The sequence below is a fragment of the Xyrauchen texanus genome, chromosome 32 (assembly GCF_025860055.1).
Source record: "Xyrauchen texanus isolate HMW12.3.18 chromosome 32, RBS_HiC_50CHRs, whole genome shotgun sequence".
NCBI classification, from domain to species: domain Eukaryota; kingdom Metazoa; phylum Chordata; class Actinopteri; order Cypriniformes; family Catostomidae; genus Xyrauchen; species Xyrauchen texanus.
This window is the reverse complement of record NC_068307.1, coordinates 8,838,261-8,855,685: the sequence shown is the minus strand read 5'-3', so window position 1 is coordinate 8,855,685 and position 17,425 is coordinate 8,838,261. Positions and strand designations below refer to the sequence as shown.

The following is a 17,425-nucleotide window of genomic DNA, read 5'->3' as shown; positions in this document are numbered from 1 at the left end:
TACTACAGTTGTTCCGACTGAAATAATAATCAAAAACTGAACAAAGTCAGCATACTCTTGCTCCTGAATACTTATATTATTAGACATATAAGATATGTGATACAATAATGCTACAGTATATAAATATGAGAACAGTGAAAATAGTCCAGAATTTTAATAAATCTGCATCCAACTGTAATAGATGGTCGACCTGGGTGTCCATAGTGTGGCCACTTCAATACGCATGATGTCTGTGATGTCAATACGCAGGAAATACGTGATGTCTACTGGCGGACTCGTTTCCCTGCTTAAATACGTTCATTTCAGCCAAACATATGAGACGTCCTGGCTGATACAATACAGAAGAGATGGTAGCCACTAGCATGTACTACATCATTGTCTTTCTGAGTTTTGCATTCTTCTTACTTAATAACATAATTTAACTTGTAATAAGCACGATCCACTCCACGTTGGATTCCTGAACATGATTTATTTTGAGATAAAAATAGCTGACTATACAATTATTTACATATTAAACAAACACAGACAGAAACAGTCTTACTCACAAGCAGGGACTAAAAACATATATTTTTTTTCATTTAGTTCGTTCTGAGAAAAACTGTATTTATTCATTCCGGTTCAAAAGTTCTGCAGCATCCTTTCCAAATGGTTACCGGTTAGAACAAAATAAAAGAACAGTTAATACCGTTCTTATTAAAATGAATTTAATTGCAGTGTTGCCAGATCTCATAAGAGAAACAAGCAATCCGGTCTAGAAAAACAAGCTCAAAATAAACCTCTTGCTTCAAAATAAACAAACAAATTTGCAATTTATCACAATAGAAACTCCAACCTAACCCATATAAAAAAAAACAAGAAGTGGTGTAGTTCCAAAAATAATCTGTGGTAAACTGTTTGGCCTTTAGTTGAAAATATTATCTGAACAAAATTAACCAGTTATAACCGGTTTACAGCATTTAAAAATAATGTTTTAATTCTGGAACAATTGAAAAATCACTTTGTTCTGATTTACGGTTACGTTCTGCTAAAAATCTCATTCGTTTTCCATTTTTGTTCATTGAACCGTTTTAAATCCCTGCTCACCAGCATTACTGTCGTGTCAATATAGTTGGCACATTATAAGTTTCTTTGCAAATCCTAAATCATAATGGTTCTCAATAGAATCTGTAGAGAAATTTACAGAACAAAATTTTGTCCTCATTCCTAATGTTAGGATAATTGAAGGCTATGCTGAGATGCAGTTTTTCCACAACCAGTAACAGAACAACGTCTGGGGATTTTACTTGACATCCTCTTCTTTTTGTTGGTGAAAACATTCTTTGTTGAAGTACCTCAGCCGTTCTCTCTATCAGTTTACCACGACTATAACATATGTTGTGGAGGCGGGGATATTCAAATGATCAAACAATTCATATGTCACTATTGGTTGGATTTCAAATTGAGTCGTTTGCAAGGTGGAAACAATAAATGCTCTTTTTGGACTGGAGGAAAGTTTTGAGATCTGAAACTTACAGTATGTTTTTATAGTACTATGTACATCATGCACTGCCTGGCCAAAAAAACGAAAATAAAATCACTGTTTGGACAAGCAGATACTTAAGAGCCTATGATTGGATCATTATTGCAGTGATTAATATGTTTCAGCTGGCAACAATTAATTTAACCCTAACTGATGCAGTGTGTAGATTCTCATTTCTTAAACAACCATGTCGGAAGATGTAGCTCATGGTCATATAAAAGATGTTTCAGAAGGGGCAAATTATTGGCCTGCATCAAGCAAATAAAACAACTAAGGAGATTGCCGAAATCACTGGAATTGAGATAAGAACTGTACAATGCACTATTAAAGTCTGGAAGGATAGCGGTGAACCGTCAGCTTCGTGGACGGAATTGTGGTCGGAATAAAATCTTGAATGATTGTGATTGGAGATCACTAAAACGCTTGTTGCAGTAAAATCGTAAAAAATCGACAGTTGAACTAACGGCTATGTTTTATAGTGAAAGTAACAACTTTTCCACACACACAATGCAAGGAGAACTTACAGGATTGGGACTAATCAGCTGTGTGGCCACAAGAAAGCCCATTCTTAGTGAGGCTAATCTGAAAAAACTACTGGTAAGAAGGGAAGCGCATGAAGTGATGCACCCATCATGCATAGGACCAACTGTACAAGCCTCTGGAGGCAGTGTTATGATCTGGGGTTGTTTCAATTGGTCAACTTTATGTGGCAATAAAATTAAGTCAGCTGACTACCTGAATGTACTGAATGACCAGATCATCCCATCAATGGATTTTTTCTTCCCTGACGGCACAGGCATTGTCCAGGACAACAATGTCATGATTCATCAGGCTCAAATTGTGAAAGAGTGGTTCAAGAAGCACAAGGATTCATTTTCACACATGAGTTGTCCACCACAGAGTCCTGACCTTAACCCCATTGAATGTCTTTGGGATATGCTGGAGAAGACTTTTCAGAGTGGTTTGACTCTCCCATCATCAATACAAGATCTTGGCCAAAAATGAATACGACTCTTGATGGAAATAAATGTTGTGATGTTGCATAAGGTTGTCGAAACAATGCCACGACGAATGCGCACCGTAATCAAAGCTAAAGGTGGTCCAACAAAATATTACAGTATGCAACTTTGTGGTGGCCAAGCAGCGTATGTCAAAATATCAACAAAGTTTTGATTCCTCATGACATGACCTCTTTAACACTGCTGCATCAGTTTAACATAATCCACAGCTATGAAAGTAGAATTTTGCCCTAACTTACTCTCTTTCCCTCTTTCATTGATTTCCCCACTTAGTCCCACTCCTAAGATCCGCTGGAGGAAGGTGGATGGGGTTTTATCCCCTAAGGTTGGAGCCAGTGCAGAAGGACCCATCCTGATTATTCCTGAACTGAACTTTGATGATGAGGGCATGTATGAGTGCGAGGTTTATAATTCAGAGGGCCGGGAGACACATCAAGGACGAGTCTCTGTGCAGGGTAGGCATAACATTAGCACCAGTCAGCTATTTCTAGGCATAGACACAAATGTGCAATGCTGAAATTACATAAACTTGTTTTATAAGATAGGTAAGTGTCCAAAACATGTGAGAATGGCAAATTTTAGACTTTACATTATACAATGAGCTTTTCCTATTGCTTCTCGTTTTGCTGTGTACTGTACTAACTGTATATGGTTGAAACGACAATAAAAACCACTTGACTTGACTTGACTTGACTCAGTTATGGCAATATTATGTGCTCTCCCTGGCTTTGTCCAGTGTATCGACAGTAGATACATGTATTGTTGAAAGAATAAAACCAGGTTCTTGTACAAAGGGTAACAAGTTGGAGACTTAGTGAATAGAGCTGGTGAATTAGCTGGTGAATAGTATGCATGCTTCAACATATTGTGCATTGACCAGAAAGCTTTAGTCAGTGCACAATAACTCAATGATTTGCTCTTTGTTATTGCTACTAGTGACCTTACAAACAGATGGACTAAAAACCATAAAACTCCTTTTGATTTGAAAACAGAGAAGTAATTATTTTCCAATGGACCTTCAATTTGGCTTCATGCTTCTCTTATTAAATTAATGTATTTCTTCCTCTAGTTCGACTTTTGAAAAAATTCTGTGTATTGTTGTTCCCCAGCCCAGCCAGAGTGGCTGCAGGTAATGAGTGACTCTGAGGTGGAGATCAGTTCTGAGCTGCAGTGGAGCTGTGCCGCTGCGGGAAAACCAAGACCCAGCATCCGCTGGCTCCGTAACGGACAGCCACTCAGCACACAGGTCAGCCATACTGAGTGTTCACACACACACTCGCACAACTGTGGTTGGATCATAATCAAACTCTGTGTGTGTTATCAGAACTGAACAGGACTTCTAGCTGTCAAGACTCAGACTGATATATGCTAACACTTTTTTGGAAAACTCTTCGTGTCTCAGGGTTTTGAATAAAAAGTTATTTACTGCGATTGTGAATAACCTACCTTCTTATTATATTCTTATAAACTGAAATTATGTGAGATATTGAGAGAGAAGAAATCATGTTTGGCCCTCTGCTGGTTGTAGTGGTGAATGTGCAGCATATGCATGTTAGCATGAGTGTACTTGATTGCAGGGGCATAGCACCAAATATTGGCCCCGGGCACAGAAATATTTTAGGGCCCCCTGACCAATTGGGGTTTGTAGTGGGGATAATATCCAGTATAAACATTTTAGATATTTAACAGTGCAAATTTATAATTTTATATTTTCAAATGCAAATATTATTTGAACCAAGCAATACATTATATATATATATATATATATATATATATATATATATATATATATATATATATATATATAATTTTTAAAAAAATTCTAAAAGCCTACAAATAATATAAATAAAACATGTTTAAATATATATATATATATATATATATATATATATATATATATATATATATATATAAGTTTTCTTTCTGAAATGAAAAGAGCACCAGGTTGTTCAGTCTATCCTAAGACAATTCTGCTCTCAGGTAGTTTTAGAAAGTCTTAACTTGCTAACTGATGTTTACACTTAACTTAAAATTAGGGCTGGATATTGTAACAGATTTCCAGATTGTAGGTATATTTTGGTTACAATTTCCAGTAAACGTAAATATAAAATAAATTATTTCTCAGCTCATGCTGTTAATTATGAAGGGACCTTTTTACCTTCTAGTTAACCCTTCTAGGTACAATTTGAACATTTTAACTGTACTAATTATATTGTGTCAGTTCTTTTTTATCATTTTGGTTGCATTTTAGCTTTTGAAAAATGGTTAAAGTCTGTATATTTCATCAATAAATATCTGGAAACTGAATTTATTATTTTGCATTTATACTGTATATGTTACATGTTTATTGTTTAAATGCATAAATTGTTCTATTTACAATTATTTACATTGATACTCTTGAACACATGCTAAATCAGTACTGTCCCTTTAAACAGACTATGGCATCTGAGCGCAAATACAGGTGATTTTTTCTTGACATATTCTTTTGATGTAAGGAAAATTTGTATCTTATGGAGTTCTGAAAAAAACTGTTAAGCATCATAGGTAAACATCTTATGGAAAATTTTGCAATGAAGAAAAATATGTTTACACAGTAGATGTGTGGGTAGCAGCAGATGTTGAAAGTTTGCTATTTCCCATTAATAGCTGTTATCAGAGTGACAGCGGGCGGCGATGACCTCTCGTGCATGCCGGTGCGTGCTGTACTTGCGCTGCAGCTGCAGCTCACACTCCATTCCAGTAAATCACAAAGCATAATGCAAACATATTTCAGATGTCCCTACTGCTCATGATATATACATCCACCGACACACAGATGCACTATTTTTTTGTTTATTAAAATCAAAAGTTTTATTAAGGCGGATTTTAACCTGGAACTCTTTGTATTGGAGGCAAAAACTTTACCATGAGGCCAATCAGTTATGCTGGCTCAAATGTACAGATCCACATATTTATCCATTGATCAAGTTGTCAAAATAATTATGTGAAATATTTATTAGGGCTTTTAAATTGGTTATCAAGACCAGCTGTTTATCAAAACAAAAGGAACTTGAGTCAATCTGGCTTAGCAGGATATCGCGGCAGAGGCCACAAAACTTACTGAGCATTAAGCACCGATGAGGAGACAAACATCAAATACAAGGCTTTTTAAAATACACATCATCATTCGTACTAAAATGTATCATGTTTTTTACTGTTGTAACACTTACTAGTAACTGGTTTAGATTCATATTAAATCTATTTGGGTGAATCTTTAAGACTTAACTTTTTATTAAATCTCTGAAAGTTGTAGTTAAAGGTTTCTAAGTTTAAGCCTATTTTTTCGACATTGACTTAACCATGGTAATAAGGAGCCATTCATGTTCTTACCTGAGGTTATGGCCTTATTATTATAAATACCACTGTTAAACAATGGAAGAACAATGGTAAACCTTCATAAAGGAAAGTACAATTTAGAATAAAGGGGTTAAAATCTGGACTTCCATAAATTCTGGACACATTATTGACAAGGTTTTCCTTCTGTTCTAACTAGTCATGTTTGCCTTCAGATATTCCAGGAAATGACTTAAATGATTAGGTCTGTGTCCTGCTAATACTTATTTCATTCTCGTTCAAATACAATTTCCAAACAAATGCATGCAGTTACAGTCTCCAGTTACCTTTATCAGTTTTTGCAAGGCTGGGGATTTTGGCTAGTGAAAATGATGAGTGACTAGTGACTTTGCAAGACCACTAGCCACAGTTAATGTGAAGCCATGATTTTCCTTTTCTGTTCACTATTCACTTTCATTATATGGCAAATAAACCCTGTGAAGAAATTAAAAAATTCCCCTTTTTGTGTTTCACGGAAGAAAGAAAGCCACACTGCTTTGAAATGACATGATATGAAATGGGTGTGTGAAATAATTATTTTTATATTTTTTTTTTCAAATGAATTTTCATTTTTGGGGGAACTATTCCTTTAACTAGAGTTGTTAACAAATACAACCTTATTGTAAAGTGTTACCTCTTAATTTTACACTTACCTGCATGCAGGACCGTGTTGAAATCAATGTTGGGCAATTGAGGATCAGTAACCTTGCCCTGGAGGATTCAGGGATGTACCAGTGTGTGGCCGAAAACAAACACGGCACAATTTACTCAAATGCTGAGCTCCGCGTTCAAGGTGAGCAAAAACACAAATCTGCAACCGTGAATTTTAACATGAAAGTCAAATGATAGAATAAACTACATTTACATTTCAAGAAGAAAATAGCAGTGCTTGTAAGGCAGCAAAAGAGTAGTATTAAAGTGTTTGGTAAGTTAAAAGTTTGATTCTGTGCGAATGAAATGGAGCATCTGAGCCACTTTGCTGTTTCCAATCACTCAGTATGCGTCTTGTTTTCTGTTGACTGTGCTCGAAAATCTACAAATTTAAATGGAGTTTAGTACAAATCCCTAACAAGAATGTTTTGAGAAATCATTTCTGCTTTGCAAGCATTGTAATTAGAAAATGTGTAAATAAGCATTGATATATTTCTCCTTTTATCTACCTTAATACACTTCAAATCCACCTCTATCCACCCAGTTTTGCCTTAACCCCTAGTTCTAGCGTGATCTGTGATTAAACCTCTCCCGTAACGGCTCGCTGTGTGATTGTCCCTTTCCTTCCCTGCTCTCCCTGTCCATCGCCCTATTTCAGTCCAGGCTCCAGACTTCAGGTTAAATCCTGTGCGTAAGCTGGTCCCTGCTGCCCGTGGAGGACAGGTTAAAATGGAGTGTAAACCTCGAGCGGCGCCAAAACCCACTCTCTTCTGGAGCCGTGGCACAGAGCTTCTGACCAATAGGAGCAGGTAAAACAGTCGTAGCACAAGCTGTATGATTAAAAGCTGAAGTGTGTAGCTTTTTCAGTGTTAAAATACTTTCTCCTATCCCAGCTTAATATATAGGAACAATAATATATAAGCCATTTGTAGGTAAAGTTCTCGAAAACTGCAAACACTGTGTCTCTGTGGCACTATGAAAATTCCCCTGATTGTTTTAAGTGACCCATCTAAACCTTACAGAGCAATAGTGACTCAACCAATTGGGGATGGTGAGTCTGTTTGCTCATTTAACAGCAAACAGGGTCTGTATTCGGAAAGCTGTTTTGCTATTCCACTCGGTGGCACTAGTTTAGCAGAAATTACACACTTTCGCTATAAAACAGTGGTTCTTTGGTGGGTAGCAGGTCTGCTCTGAATGGGTTACAGACAACAGGGAACAGAAATGCTAAATGCAAATAATAAAACACAACTAAGCATACAATCGTATATAGTTAGGGTAGCAAAATAAGTGCTTCTCATAACTTTTGTTGTTGATGTTGATGTCGAAGGCCAAGCGTTCAAACAAACTCTATGAATTCTGGTGAAAATTCATTTTTTCACTTAAATTAGACCAACATGAACAATACTTTGCATGGCAAAAGAAAATTATTCCAAGATTACATTAGATACAGGTTCATGTACAACAAGTATAAACATCGCTTTTGCTGACCACAGTGGGGTTTGTGTGGTGAATTATAGGCTTAATACAAACACTCACTGAACACTTTATTAGGAAAACTATGGTCTTAATAAAGTGCCCGGCATGATCTTCCGCTGTTGAACCCAATCCACCTCAAGGTTCATTGTGTTGAGGATTCTGAGACGCTATCTGATTGGTTATCTGATTTACCGTAGCCACTCTGTCAGATCGAACCAGCCATTGTCCGTTTACCTCTCTCATCAACAAGGCGTTTCTGTCAGCAGAACTGCCGCTCACTGGATGTTTTTTTATTTTTGCTCTATTCTGTGTAAACTCTAGAGATTGTTGTGCGTGAAAATCCTATTGGAGACCAGCAGTTACCAAAATACTCAAACAGCCCGTCTGGCAGGTGTACAGGTGTTTCTAATAAAGTGCTCAGTGAGCACATAATAAATATTAGGGCTGTCAATCGACTATTAATTTAATCGCATATACAAATATTTGCTGAGAAGCCACTCATATAACAATAATTCTATATATAATGATGAAATAATGATACATAGTTATCTTGAAATATTTAACAATTATATATATAATTATTAAATATTTCAAGATAACTCATATTGTTATATATTGTTATATATAAATAATTGTATATATATATATATATATATATATATATATATATATATATATATATATGTATCAATTTAAGTATAGTTTAATATACTTAGAACACATATTGATATCACTTAGTTCGGATTTGAGCGCTCCATCAAGTGTTTTGAACGCAAAAACGTAACGCATGCTTGTGTTGTTCTGCTGCTGAAGGTTGTTTTCTTCACTGTATAAACTGCATGTTGCCATAAAGCTGAAGTTTCACTTACTGCCCTCTGGAGTAAACAGGTGGTTCTACAAGCTTGCGTTTCTCAGGAATCTTCCTTATATGGGGCCATTGCGATTAATTGCGTAGGCCTACATTTTTTAGCACGTTATTTTTTATAAAATTAATCACACTGAATTAACGCATTAAATCGACAGCCCTAATAAATATATATTTTAAGGACGTTTTTGTTTACTTTCCACGTTAAACAATTTTGGTACTGTGTTGAATCGCCATTTGATACCCAATGTAAAATCTAGGTCCTGTAGCAAAACCAATTGAGAACCACTGACTTAATGACATTTTATGAACTCTCTCCAGGATAACAGTCACTCCAGATGGGATTCTGTGGATCTCCAACATTAGTCGGGCAGATGAGGGGAAGTACACATGCTTTGCAGAAAACTTTCTTGGCAAAGCCAACAGCACAGGACACCTGTCTGTCAGAGGTAACATGATAACATCATCTTTTATTTAGTGAGGTTGTCTCATTTAGTAAGGTTATCTATTTGGCACTTAAAACCAGGGCTGGACTGGAAAGAGAAATCAGACCGGGATTTTACATGGCGCTGTCCTTTTCGGCATATCATGGCGCCGTTTTGTGGTCCGTTCTGCATAACGTGGCATCTCATTTTAGCTTATCGCGGCCGACCCACAGGCCCGCTCAGTTCTCCCGATGGCCAGTCTTCCCCAGATCGTCCCCAAAGTGCCAGATTACCAGTCCAGCCCTGCTTAAAACTGAAACCAGTGAGTGTGTTTAAATGTACAGTGTTACACCTGCTATGGTTAAAACAAGATAAAAATATTTGCCAATGCATTAAGAAAATATATTTTTTTACTTATTTCAAAGGGAAAACAGTTCTTTACAGTGACTTAATTTTGTTTGCTTAAGTGCATGTTGTACATGTAAATGCAAAGTTATATCTCAAAGTGTTTTCCACCCTACTTCCCAAACAGATGCCACAAAAATCACACTAGCGCCCTCTAATGCTGACATCAATCAAGGTGAAAATGCCACCCTGCAATGCCATGCATCACATGACCCTACTATGGACCTCACCTTCACCTGGTATCTCAATGGGGTTCTTTTGGATCTGGAGGTACCAAATGGACACTATCGTCGCATGGAGGGGGTGAGCATGTATTTTTGAAGTTGTTGAAAGAGCCTTTGAATACTAATACTCCATGCACAAACTATGTCATATTAGTTTGATTTTGTACTGCTCGGCATTAGTTTATCAAATTGTGTCAGAGTGCATAGTTGTTGGCTCTTCTATCAGAAAGAACTGATGAATTTACCATCCTGTTTTCTAACCAAACACACAAGGTAAGCACCACTATAATAGCTTTAAACAAACCCCTAACCCTAAGTAATAAACTCTAGCGGATAACTCTCCCAAATCTTTTGCCATCAAACCATTGCTGTGGACATTAATGATGTGTCAAATCATGCAGCTTGTCGAAGAATGGTGTACTATTATTTTTTAAGTGATCAGAGTTACAATTTACTTACACTAAAACTGAAGAAGGGGCCTGAGCCATATTTAGGAAATGTCATAGAGACTTGTGGGTGGGCTCTTTTGACTTGGGTAAGTAAGCAAACACACCCTAGCAACTACATAGCAAAAAGCTAAAACCACTCAGAACATCTTAGCAACTGCCAAGCAATGCCATGGCAACCACCCACTGCATCCAAATATTGTAGTGGCGGGTTTTGAATGGGCAAGCGCCACTCTCATTTTCTTCATTAAATGTGCTTACTGTTTAAAATTAGCAAGATTATTGTAAACATCTGAATTTATATTCAGAAACCAGCACGGGCTTCTCTCACACTCAGATTAGCATGAATAGGATTTACTTAAAAGTAAATCCCTTTTATAAGTTTATTTGTTTTATTTATTTATTCGCTTGTATGTGAGCTAAGGGATTTAAATTTAACTGCACAGTCCATTTAAATTCACATGAAGCTTCCACAGATTAAACAGTTATAACTCTTGTGAAGTTAAACTGGGCTAATACTCCTTTTTAATAAAGTTTATTTTTGACTGTTTCAACGTTCTTTAACTCTCTGCAGAAAGAGACAGTTGGTGACCTGGTAATAGTCAACGGGCAGCTCAGTCATGCTGGCACATACACCTGCACAGCCCAGACGGTGGTGGACAGCGCGGTGGCTTTAGCCAAGCTGGTTGTGAGGGGTGAGGACTTCCAAGGGGGCTGACAGAGACCTCTCTATTTTCTTTCATTTTTGCTCAACTTGATCATTTCTGGCAACTGTCATCGCTCTGCCTTGTGAAAATCAACAAGTCATGAAATATAAAAGTAGCAGATCGGGATGTGGTACCCATAAACCTGTTTCATACAGCTCTGCTGAAAACACACACACACACACAAAATGGCATAAGCCAGATTTGTCTAGCTGGTTTCCCATCCTGGCTAGTCTGGTCACCCAGAATCCCTCAAAAGCCAGCAAACCGGAGTTTAAAGGAACAGTTCACCCAAAAATGTCACCCTCATGCCATCCCAGATGTGTATGACTTTCATTCTTCTGCTGAACACAAACAAAGATTTTTAGAAGAAATTCTCATCTCTGTAGGTCCATACAACACAAGTCAATGGAAGTTTACTATAAATCTCCACTTTCAAACAGCCCTTCTAAGCACTCTTTTCTCCTAAAGGCCAATGTATGCTTTAGGTGTGTGTTGCGGATTGCTCCGCATTCAGTATGTGGGACGCAAATTGCGTCATCAGTACAGCTGCATGACTTGACCATGCACCGCCTAGATTTTCTTGATTCGTGCATGTGGTCCTTGGCTGTGCACGTCATCTGCACATACGCTGGCCATTGAATGTACTAAAAGAGTATCACAAAGCTGCTGTAGTGCACCTACGTCAAACGCGTTCGCATTCACTCGCGGTCACAAAAGTATACTCACAAAGGCAACGCAGTCAGCCAGGCGCGATCTGAACCAGAGCACGCAAAAACGAAGTATACCTGGGGCTTAAGTGTTTTTCATTTGTTTTTGGTGATTCACTTTCTTCGTGCAGATCACCACCCACTGGGCAGGGAGGAGGATTACTAGTAAAAAGGACTTAAATATTGATCTTTTTCTCACCCACACCAATTATATTGCTTCTGAAGATATGGATTTAACCACTAGAGTCAAATAGATTACTGTTATGCTGCCTTTATGTGCTTTTTTGAGCTTCAAAGTTTTGGACCCTTTTGAGATATATTTTTCTAAAAACCTTTGTTTGTGTTCAGCAGAAGAATTACATGTATACATGGGATGGCATGAGGGTTATTTAATGATCATTTTGGGGTGAACTATTTCTTTAAGATGGTTTAAGATGTTTGTTTTTTGTTCCAGCAGGGTCATTTTAAAAATAAAAGCATCCGCCACAAAGCCACATTTATTATGTGTTTCAGAGAAGATGAAAATTATTGTAGATTTTCTCTGGAAGCTGAAAGTTGAGATCCAACTCCTTCTCCCTCTCTTTGCAGGCCCACCAGGCCCTCCTGGAGGTTTAGTGGTGACAAGTTTCAATGACACTACTGTTGAGTTAAGATGGAGCCGTGGATATGACAACCATAGTCCCATCGGCAAGTATGTTATCATTGGCCGCTCTGCGAAGACTCATGAATGGAAGAGGATGAGGACAGGTGAGGTTAAGGGTCAATCAGGTGTCAAACAACACTTTTCACTTGCTGCATAATGCCCAAAAGATAACTATTTTATCGTGCATAAGAATAATATAAGATTAGAGGAAGTCTTATAATCAAAACATGTGACAGGGTAAAAACAGTGATGGATGACAATATCAGAAATGTAAAAAAAAACTATGATTTACAAAAAGATCATTTATTTCTAATATATAGGCTACTCTATAATATATTGTAGTTTTTATATTGCTCTTTGTGAGTAAAGGCCAGCATGAAACATCAGTCTGTCCATTGAGGATCTTATTGAAGACATTTGTAGACTAATAAGTATAATCATTTAAAGAAATCTTCCAGGTTCAATAAAAAATGTAACATAATGTTGATTTCCACAAAACAGTATTTTGGCTAATCCCTCCTTTTCTTTAAAAACAGCATAAATCGAGGTTACAGTGAGTCACTTGGATGTGAATGGGGCCAATTTTTGGAGGGTTTAAAGACAGAAATGTAAAGCAAATTATTTTATAAAAGAACTTTTAATTCTTCTGTTAAAACTGGTATATTATTGGCGTTTATGGGAAGCACCTCAATTGAGAGCACGCCCGACAAACACAACAGAGATAGTTTTCTTTTTTTAAACGAATGACCAGGGGAGAGCGCGGACGCAGTGCCCCACTACCAGAAATTATGCAGTCGAGATTCCCACATTTGGGGAATTCGCAAGGGTCAGCACAACCGAAGTGCAATGGCCGAGCCTCACCCTGGGTGAACCACCTTCATGATCATAGTGTCTCCCCTAACAGGTTGTAACATTGGATATTACTTTACACAGAAACGATTAGTTAGTGATTTTATCACTCTAAAAGCATGTTAACATGCATATTTTTTATATCTTGTGGCTATACTTTTGAAACAGTGAGTATTTCATTTGGCCCATTTCACTTCCATTGTAAGTTTCTCACTTTTAACCAGATTTTGATTTTCTTAAATTGTGGTAACCAAAATGAAGCCACAAACGCTGTCGATTGTGAATTCAACCTGGAATTTTCCTTTAAATCCGTTCATTCAAACAATCACACAAATGGCAACACAGAAATCCCTTTAAAGTGATCTCTACAAAAAATGCTTATATAGTCATGGAAATTCATTGATTAAAAAATGTGGGAACCCTGATATGATGTTAAATATAACTCTCTTATGCATTTCTGATGTTTAAGAGCATTATGGATAGCATCCTTCTCACTAATTTAATCTTTACATACTGTATAATTGGCCCCTCCAGACCCAACTAACATAGAAGGAAATGCTGAGGCTGCACGTGTGACTGATCTTCGACCCTGGATGGATTATAAATTCCAGGTCATTGCCAGCAACATCCTGGGTAGTGGAGAACCAAGCATGCCCTCCCAGACAGTCCGCACCAAACAAGCAGGTCAGACAACCATTGCAAATTTGTTAGTATTGAACAGAAATTAGAGCAGAGTGTTTCACTGTAAATTGATGTGTATTTTGTGGTGTAGCGCCGACCGTGGCACCCAGTGGACTTGGTGGAGGTGGAGGAAACCGTAATGAACTTATCATAACATGGACTGTAAGTGTCATGGCCTGTGTAGCTTTCATTTTATATTAGATTTGCTTAATGCCTGTAAGTCTGTATTTAGCAGCAAGAATTGCTAACATATTAAACAATTTGACTTTATCACACAACCCTTACCTTATATTATACAACAGATCAAAAATCATTTTCTCCTGATATGAATTACAGCCCATGGCGAGGGAGTATCAGAATGGAGATGGCTTTGGTTATATCCTAGCCTTCAGAATACAAGGCGTGCCCACGTGGACAGTGGTAAGAGTGCCACACGTGGAGTCTACAAGATATGTCTACAGCAATGAGAGTCTGTCTGCCTACTGTCCCTTTGAGGTCAGAATCAAGGCCTACAACAAGAAAGGAGAAGGTCCCTTCAGCCAGATTGCTGTAGTGTACTCTGCGGAAGAGGGTGAGAAATAATAAAACAAATGTGATGCTTGATGTCTTATAAATCTGGCTGGTTATATTCTGGCTGGGATTGCTTACAGTCTAAACCACTAGAGGCCTAGTAAGTTAACTCAGCTTTCATTTACAGGGTCATATCATGAGGAATCAAATTTTTACTTGATCATTTGAAATAAGCAAGTTCATTATATCATACTGTAACTCTCAGAACTCAAAACATCCTCACCAGTACAAAAAGACAATTTATTGAAATCAAGCTGCAAAAAGCGGCTTGTTCTGAACTTCCCCTTTTTCTTATTTCTGACAGATGGATAAACTGGTGCATGACCGCCCACATTTACGTTAATGAAGCCTATTCAGTGTTCATCTACATAGCCCGTCCAGTCACCGTAATAATAGATTAGATATAGTATCTATAATAGAATAGTGGAAATAGAATTAATCTAACATGACGTTTATTTTTGACAACGTCCCTGATCATTTTAGTCTGATCTTAACAGTTCTTTCTGGCACATTTGAGTGTGGACTGTTTTGTAAACCTGTCACGTTGTAAAGCAGGCTTTGAAAAGAGGCTGTTCCCCATCTGTCACTAACTTCGACATTGTGTCGAAGAAGCGACACTAGGGGTCTCTCTTGAGAGCCTTTTGCATCTCTGATCTATGAGAAAAGGCCAATGAGAAATTGGCAGACAGAATTTGCATGTCCCACCCCCAGACATACGGGTATAAAGGGAGGGAAATGCATCTGTTTCATTCAGAAATTTTCTTCAGAGCCGACTGGTTGTGTATGCAGCAAGCTGCGAGATTCCACCAAGCGATTACTGTTGGATCTATGGCGCATATCAGCGACTTTCTCCTTCTCTGCATGGGAGTGCGGCTTTGCCCCTATGTGGCGACAGCGCAGTAAAACAGTTATTTCTCTAAAAGTGTTATTTTCTCTAAAAGAGCAATATACACAGCTGGCATTGAACGTCCTTTTCAGGATGCGTCTTTATAAAGATGCCCTTTCGCCCATGTGTAGTTCCTGGATGCGGTAGAGTGCTCTCCGCTCCTGACAGCCACAGGCGCTGTCTCGTGTGTCTGGGCAGCGATCACACCAAGGCTGCGTTCATTGCTCACTTGAAGAGGGCATTTACATAATTCTAAGAGCCAAGAGCGAGACAATATTCATTAAAAACTAAATTATGGCTGTATTTGATGCAAAACACTAAACTGTCATTAAAAGTGGACCTTGTTTGATATGACCCCTGTATTTCCTCATAGATCATCTCTAATTGTCATCTTAATATATTGTGGTCTCCCTTAGAACCTACTGTGTCCCCAAGAAGGATTAACTCCACTGCACTGACCGCTTTTGAAATTCAGGTGTCCTGGGACCCCATTCAGCATTTTAACATTAACGGAGTTCTTCGGGGTTATGAGGTCAGAACAAACAACATTCTTCCTTTAGTTAGTTGCCAAACTTTAATCGTGTGTTTGTATGTGGGTTGTAACTTTAAAAGCAGATTGATAAATGGGTCAATGCCGTTATGTTTTTTTAAATATCAGATCATTTGAAATGTTTTATGAAAAGGTACATTTTGTTCAGGCCAAATTAGTGTTATTAGAGTAACCCTAAGAAAACATATTACTTTTCGTGATTCAAAAATGTATGATATTTGTTAGCAAGAAAAAGAAAAAAAAAAATATATATATATATATATATTATAATATTTGAGAAATGCATAGTTTTTTCTACAAAACTAAATATATTAATTTTTTTATATAACTATGTGTTTCTCAAATATTTGTCAAACCAACATGTAAACAAAGATTTAATTTCTTAGAAATTAACATGTGATTTACATTTTTACTTTGGACAAACGTATTTATTAATGACCCAAACGTCAGCATATAAAGTACGACAGAGTTGAAGGTCATATGGAGACACTACTATATCATTGTTGGTCGAAACTATGTAGCATGCCAGCATAAGTGAGCTTTGCCTAATAGAGGTGCTGTTATTTGATATAGATTGTTCCCTTTTATGATCACCATGTCTAGATTAAATAAAGCAGCATCAACCATGTGATTTAGATAAGACAACATGACCCAGCCTTAGATAAATCTTAAATTTAGTGGTATCCAAGGATATTTTTTACAGCTGTCAATTTAAATATTATTATAATATTAACTCATTTCAAATAATTACATGTCAATACTTGCTTAGAAAAGCTCCCAAATGAAGATAATTGAAAGATATTACATTACTGAGTCAGATTAAAGCACTGAATAAACAAAGACACAAAAAGTGGCTTTAGAATTCAGAATTGTATTTTTCATTTCCTTATCATTGAACATAAACCAACAGCAATCCAGCAGTCAATCTTAATATTTGTATCATTTATAAAGTCTATAGGCTAACATAATGGAATGTACATTTTCATAATTTGTCCATCAGAAACAAAATATATGATTCTATCAGTTTTGTTTACCAACTATTATGCATGTTTTGAAAGAATTCACACACTGGCTGTTTTAATATTAGCAATACATAGTACCAGGACTCTTCACTGTCTTGCACTGGTTACAGATCCGTTACTGGCAGCAACATGAGCGGGAAGCAGCAGCCGACCGGGTGAGAACGGCAGGACTTGAAAACACAGCACGGGTGACGGGCCTGAGACCTAATACTCTCTATCACATCACCGTACTGGCCTACAACAGTGCTGGCACCGGCCCACCCTCCCCAAGAACCACAGTCACCACCAAAAAACCCCGTAAGATCATTTGCAAGCTCCGGGACTGCAGGAGGGGTGGTAGCTTAGCACAATGTGATACACACAAGTAAGAACCGTTTCTGGATCAAAATACTTTGCTGTTTCTGG

The 17,425-nt window shown here is 37.5% G+C and overlaps 1 protein-coding gene and 1 non-coding gene across 2 annotated transcripts in view; one reads left to right on the top strand and one right to left on the bottom strand.

The window, feature by feature from the left end:
- Positions 1 to 17,425, top strand: part of LOC127626361 (contactin-2-like) — a 54,919-nt gene that overhangs the window by 26,897 nt on the left and 10,597 nt on the right. The window contains exons 8-20 of the mRNA XM_052102098.1: positions 2,812 to 2,993; positions 3,648 to 3,784; positions 6,574 to 6,703; positions 7,220 to 7,370; positions 9,227 to 9,354; positions 9,863 to 10,038; positions 10,980 to 11,100; positions 12,408 to 12,566; positions 13,846 to 13,995; positions 14,084 to 14,154; positions 14,329 to 14,563; positions 15,865 to 15,980; positions 17,131 to 17,317. Of these exons, the coding sequence (XP_051958058.1) occupies positions 2,812 to 2,993; positions 3,648 to 3,784; positions 6,574 to 6,703; positions 7,220 to 7,370; positions 9,227 to 9,354; positions 9,863 to 10,038; positions 10,980 to 11,100; positions 12,408 to 12,566; positions 13,846 to 13,995; positions 14,084 to 14,154; positions 14,329 to 14,563; positions 15,865 to 15,980; positions 17,131 to 17,317 (1,943 nt within the window). The remainder of the gene's footprint in view (positions 1 to 2,811; positions 2,994 to 3,647; positions 3,785 to 6,573; positions 6,704 to 7,219; positions 7,371 to 9,226; positions 9,355 to 9,862; positions 10,039 to 10,979; positions 11,101 to 12,407; positions 12,567 to 13,845; positions 13,996 to 14,083; positions 14,155 to 14,328; positions 14,564 to 15,864; positions 15,981 to 17,130; positions 17,318 to 17,425) is intronic.
- On the bottom strand, positions 13,211 to 13,373 carry LOC127626391 (U1 spliceosomal RNA). The gene has a single exon (XR_007968445.1). It is a non-coding gene; the product is annotated as a U1 spliceosomal RNA (small nuclear RNA).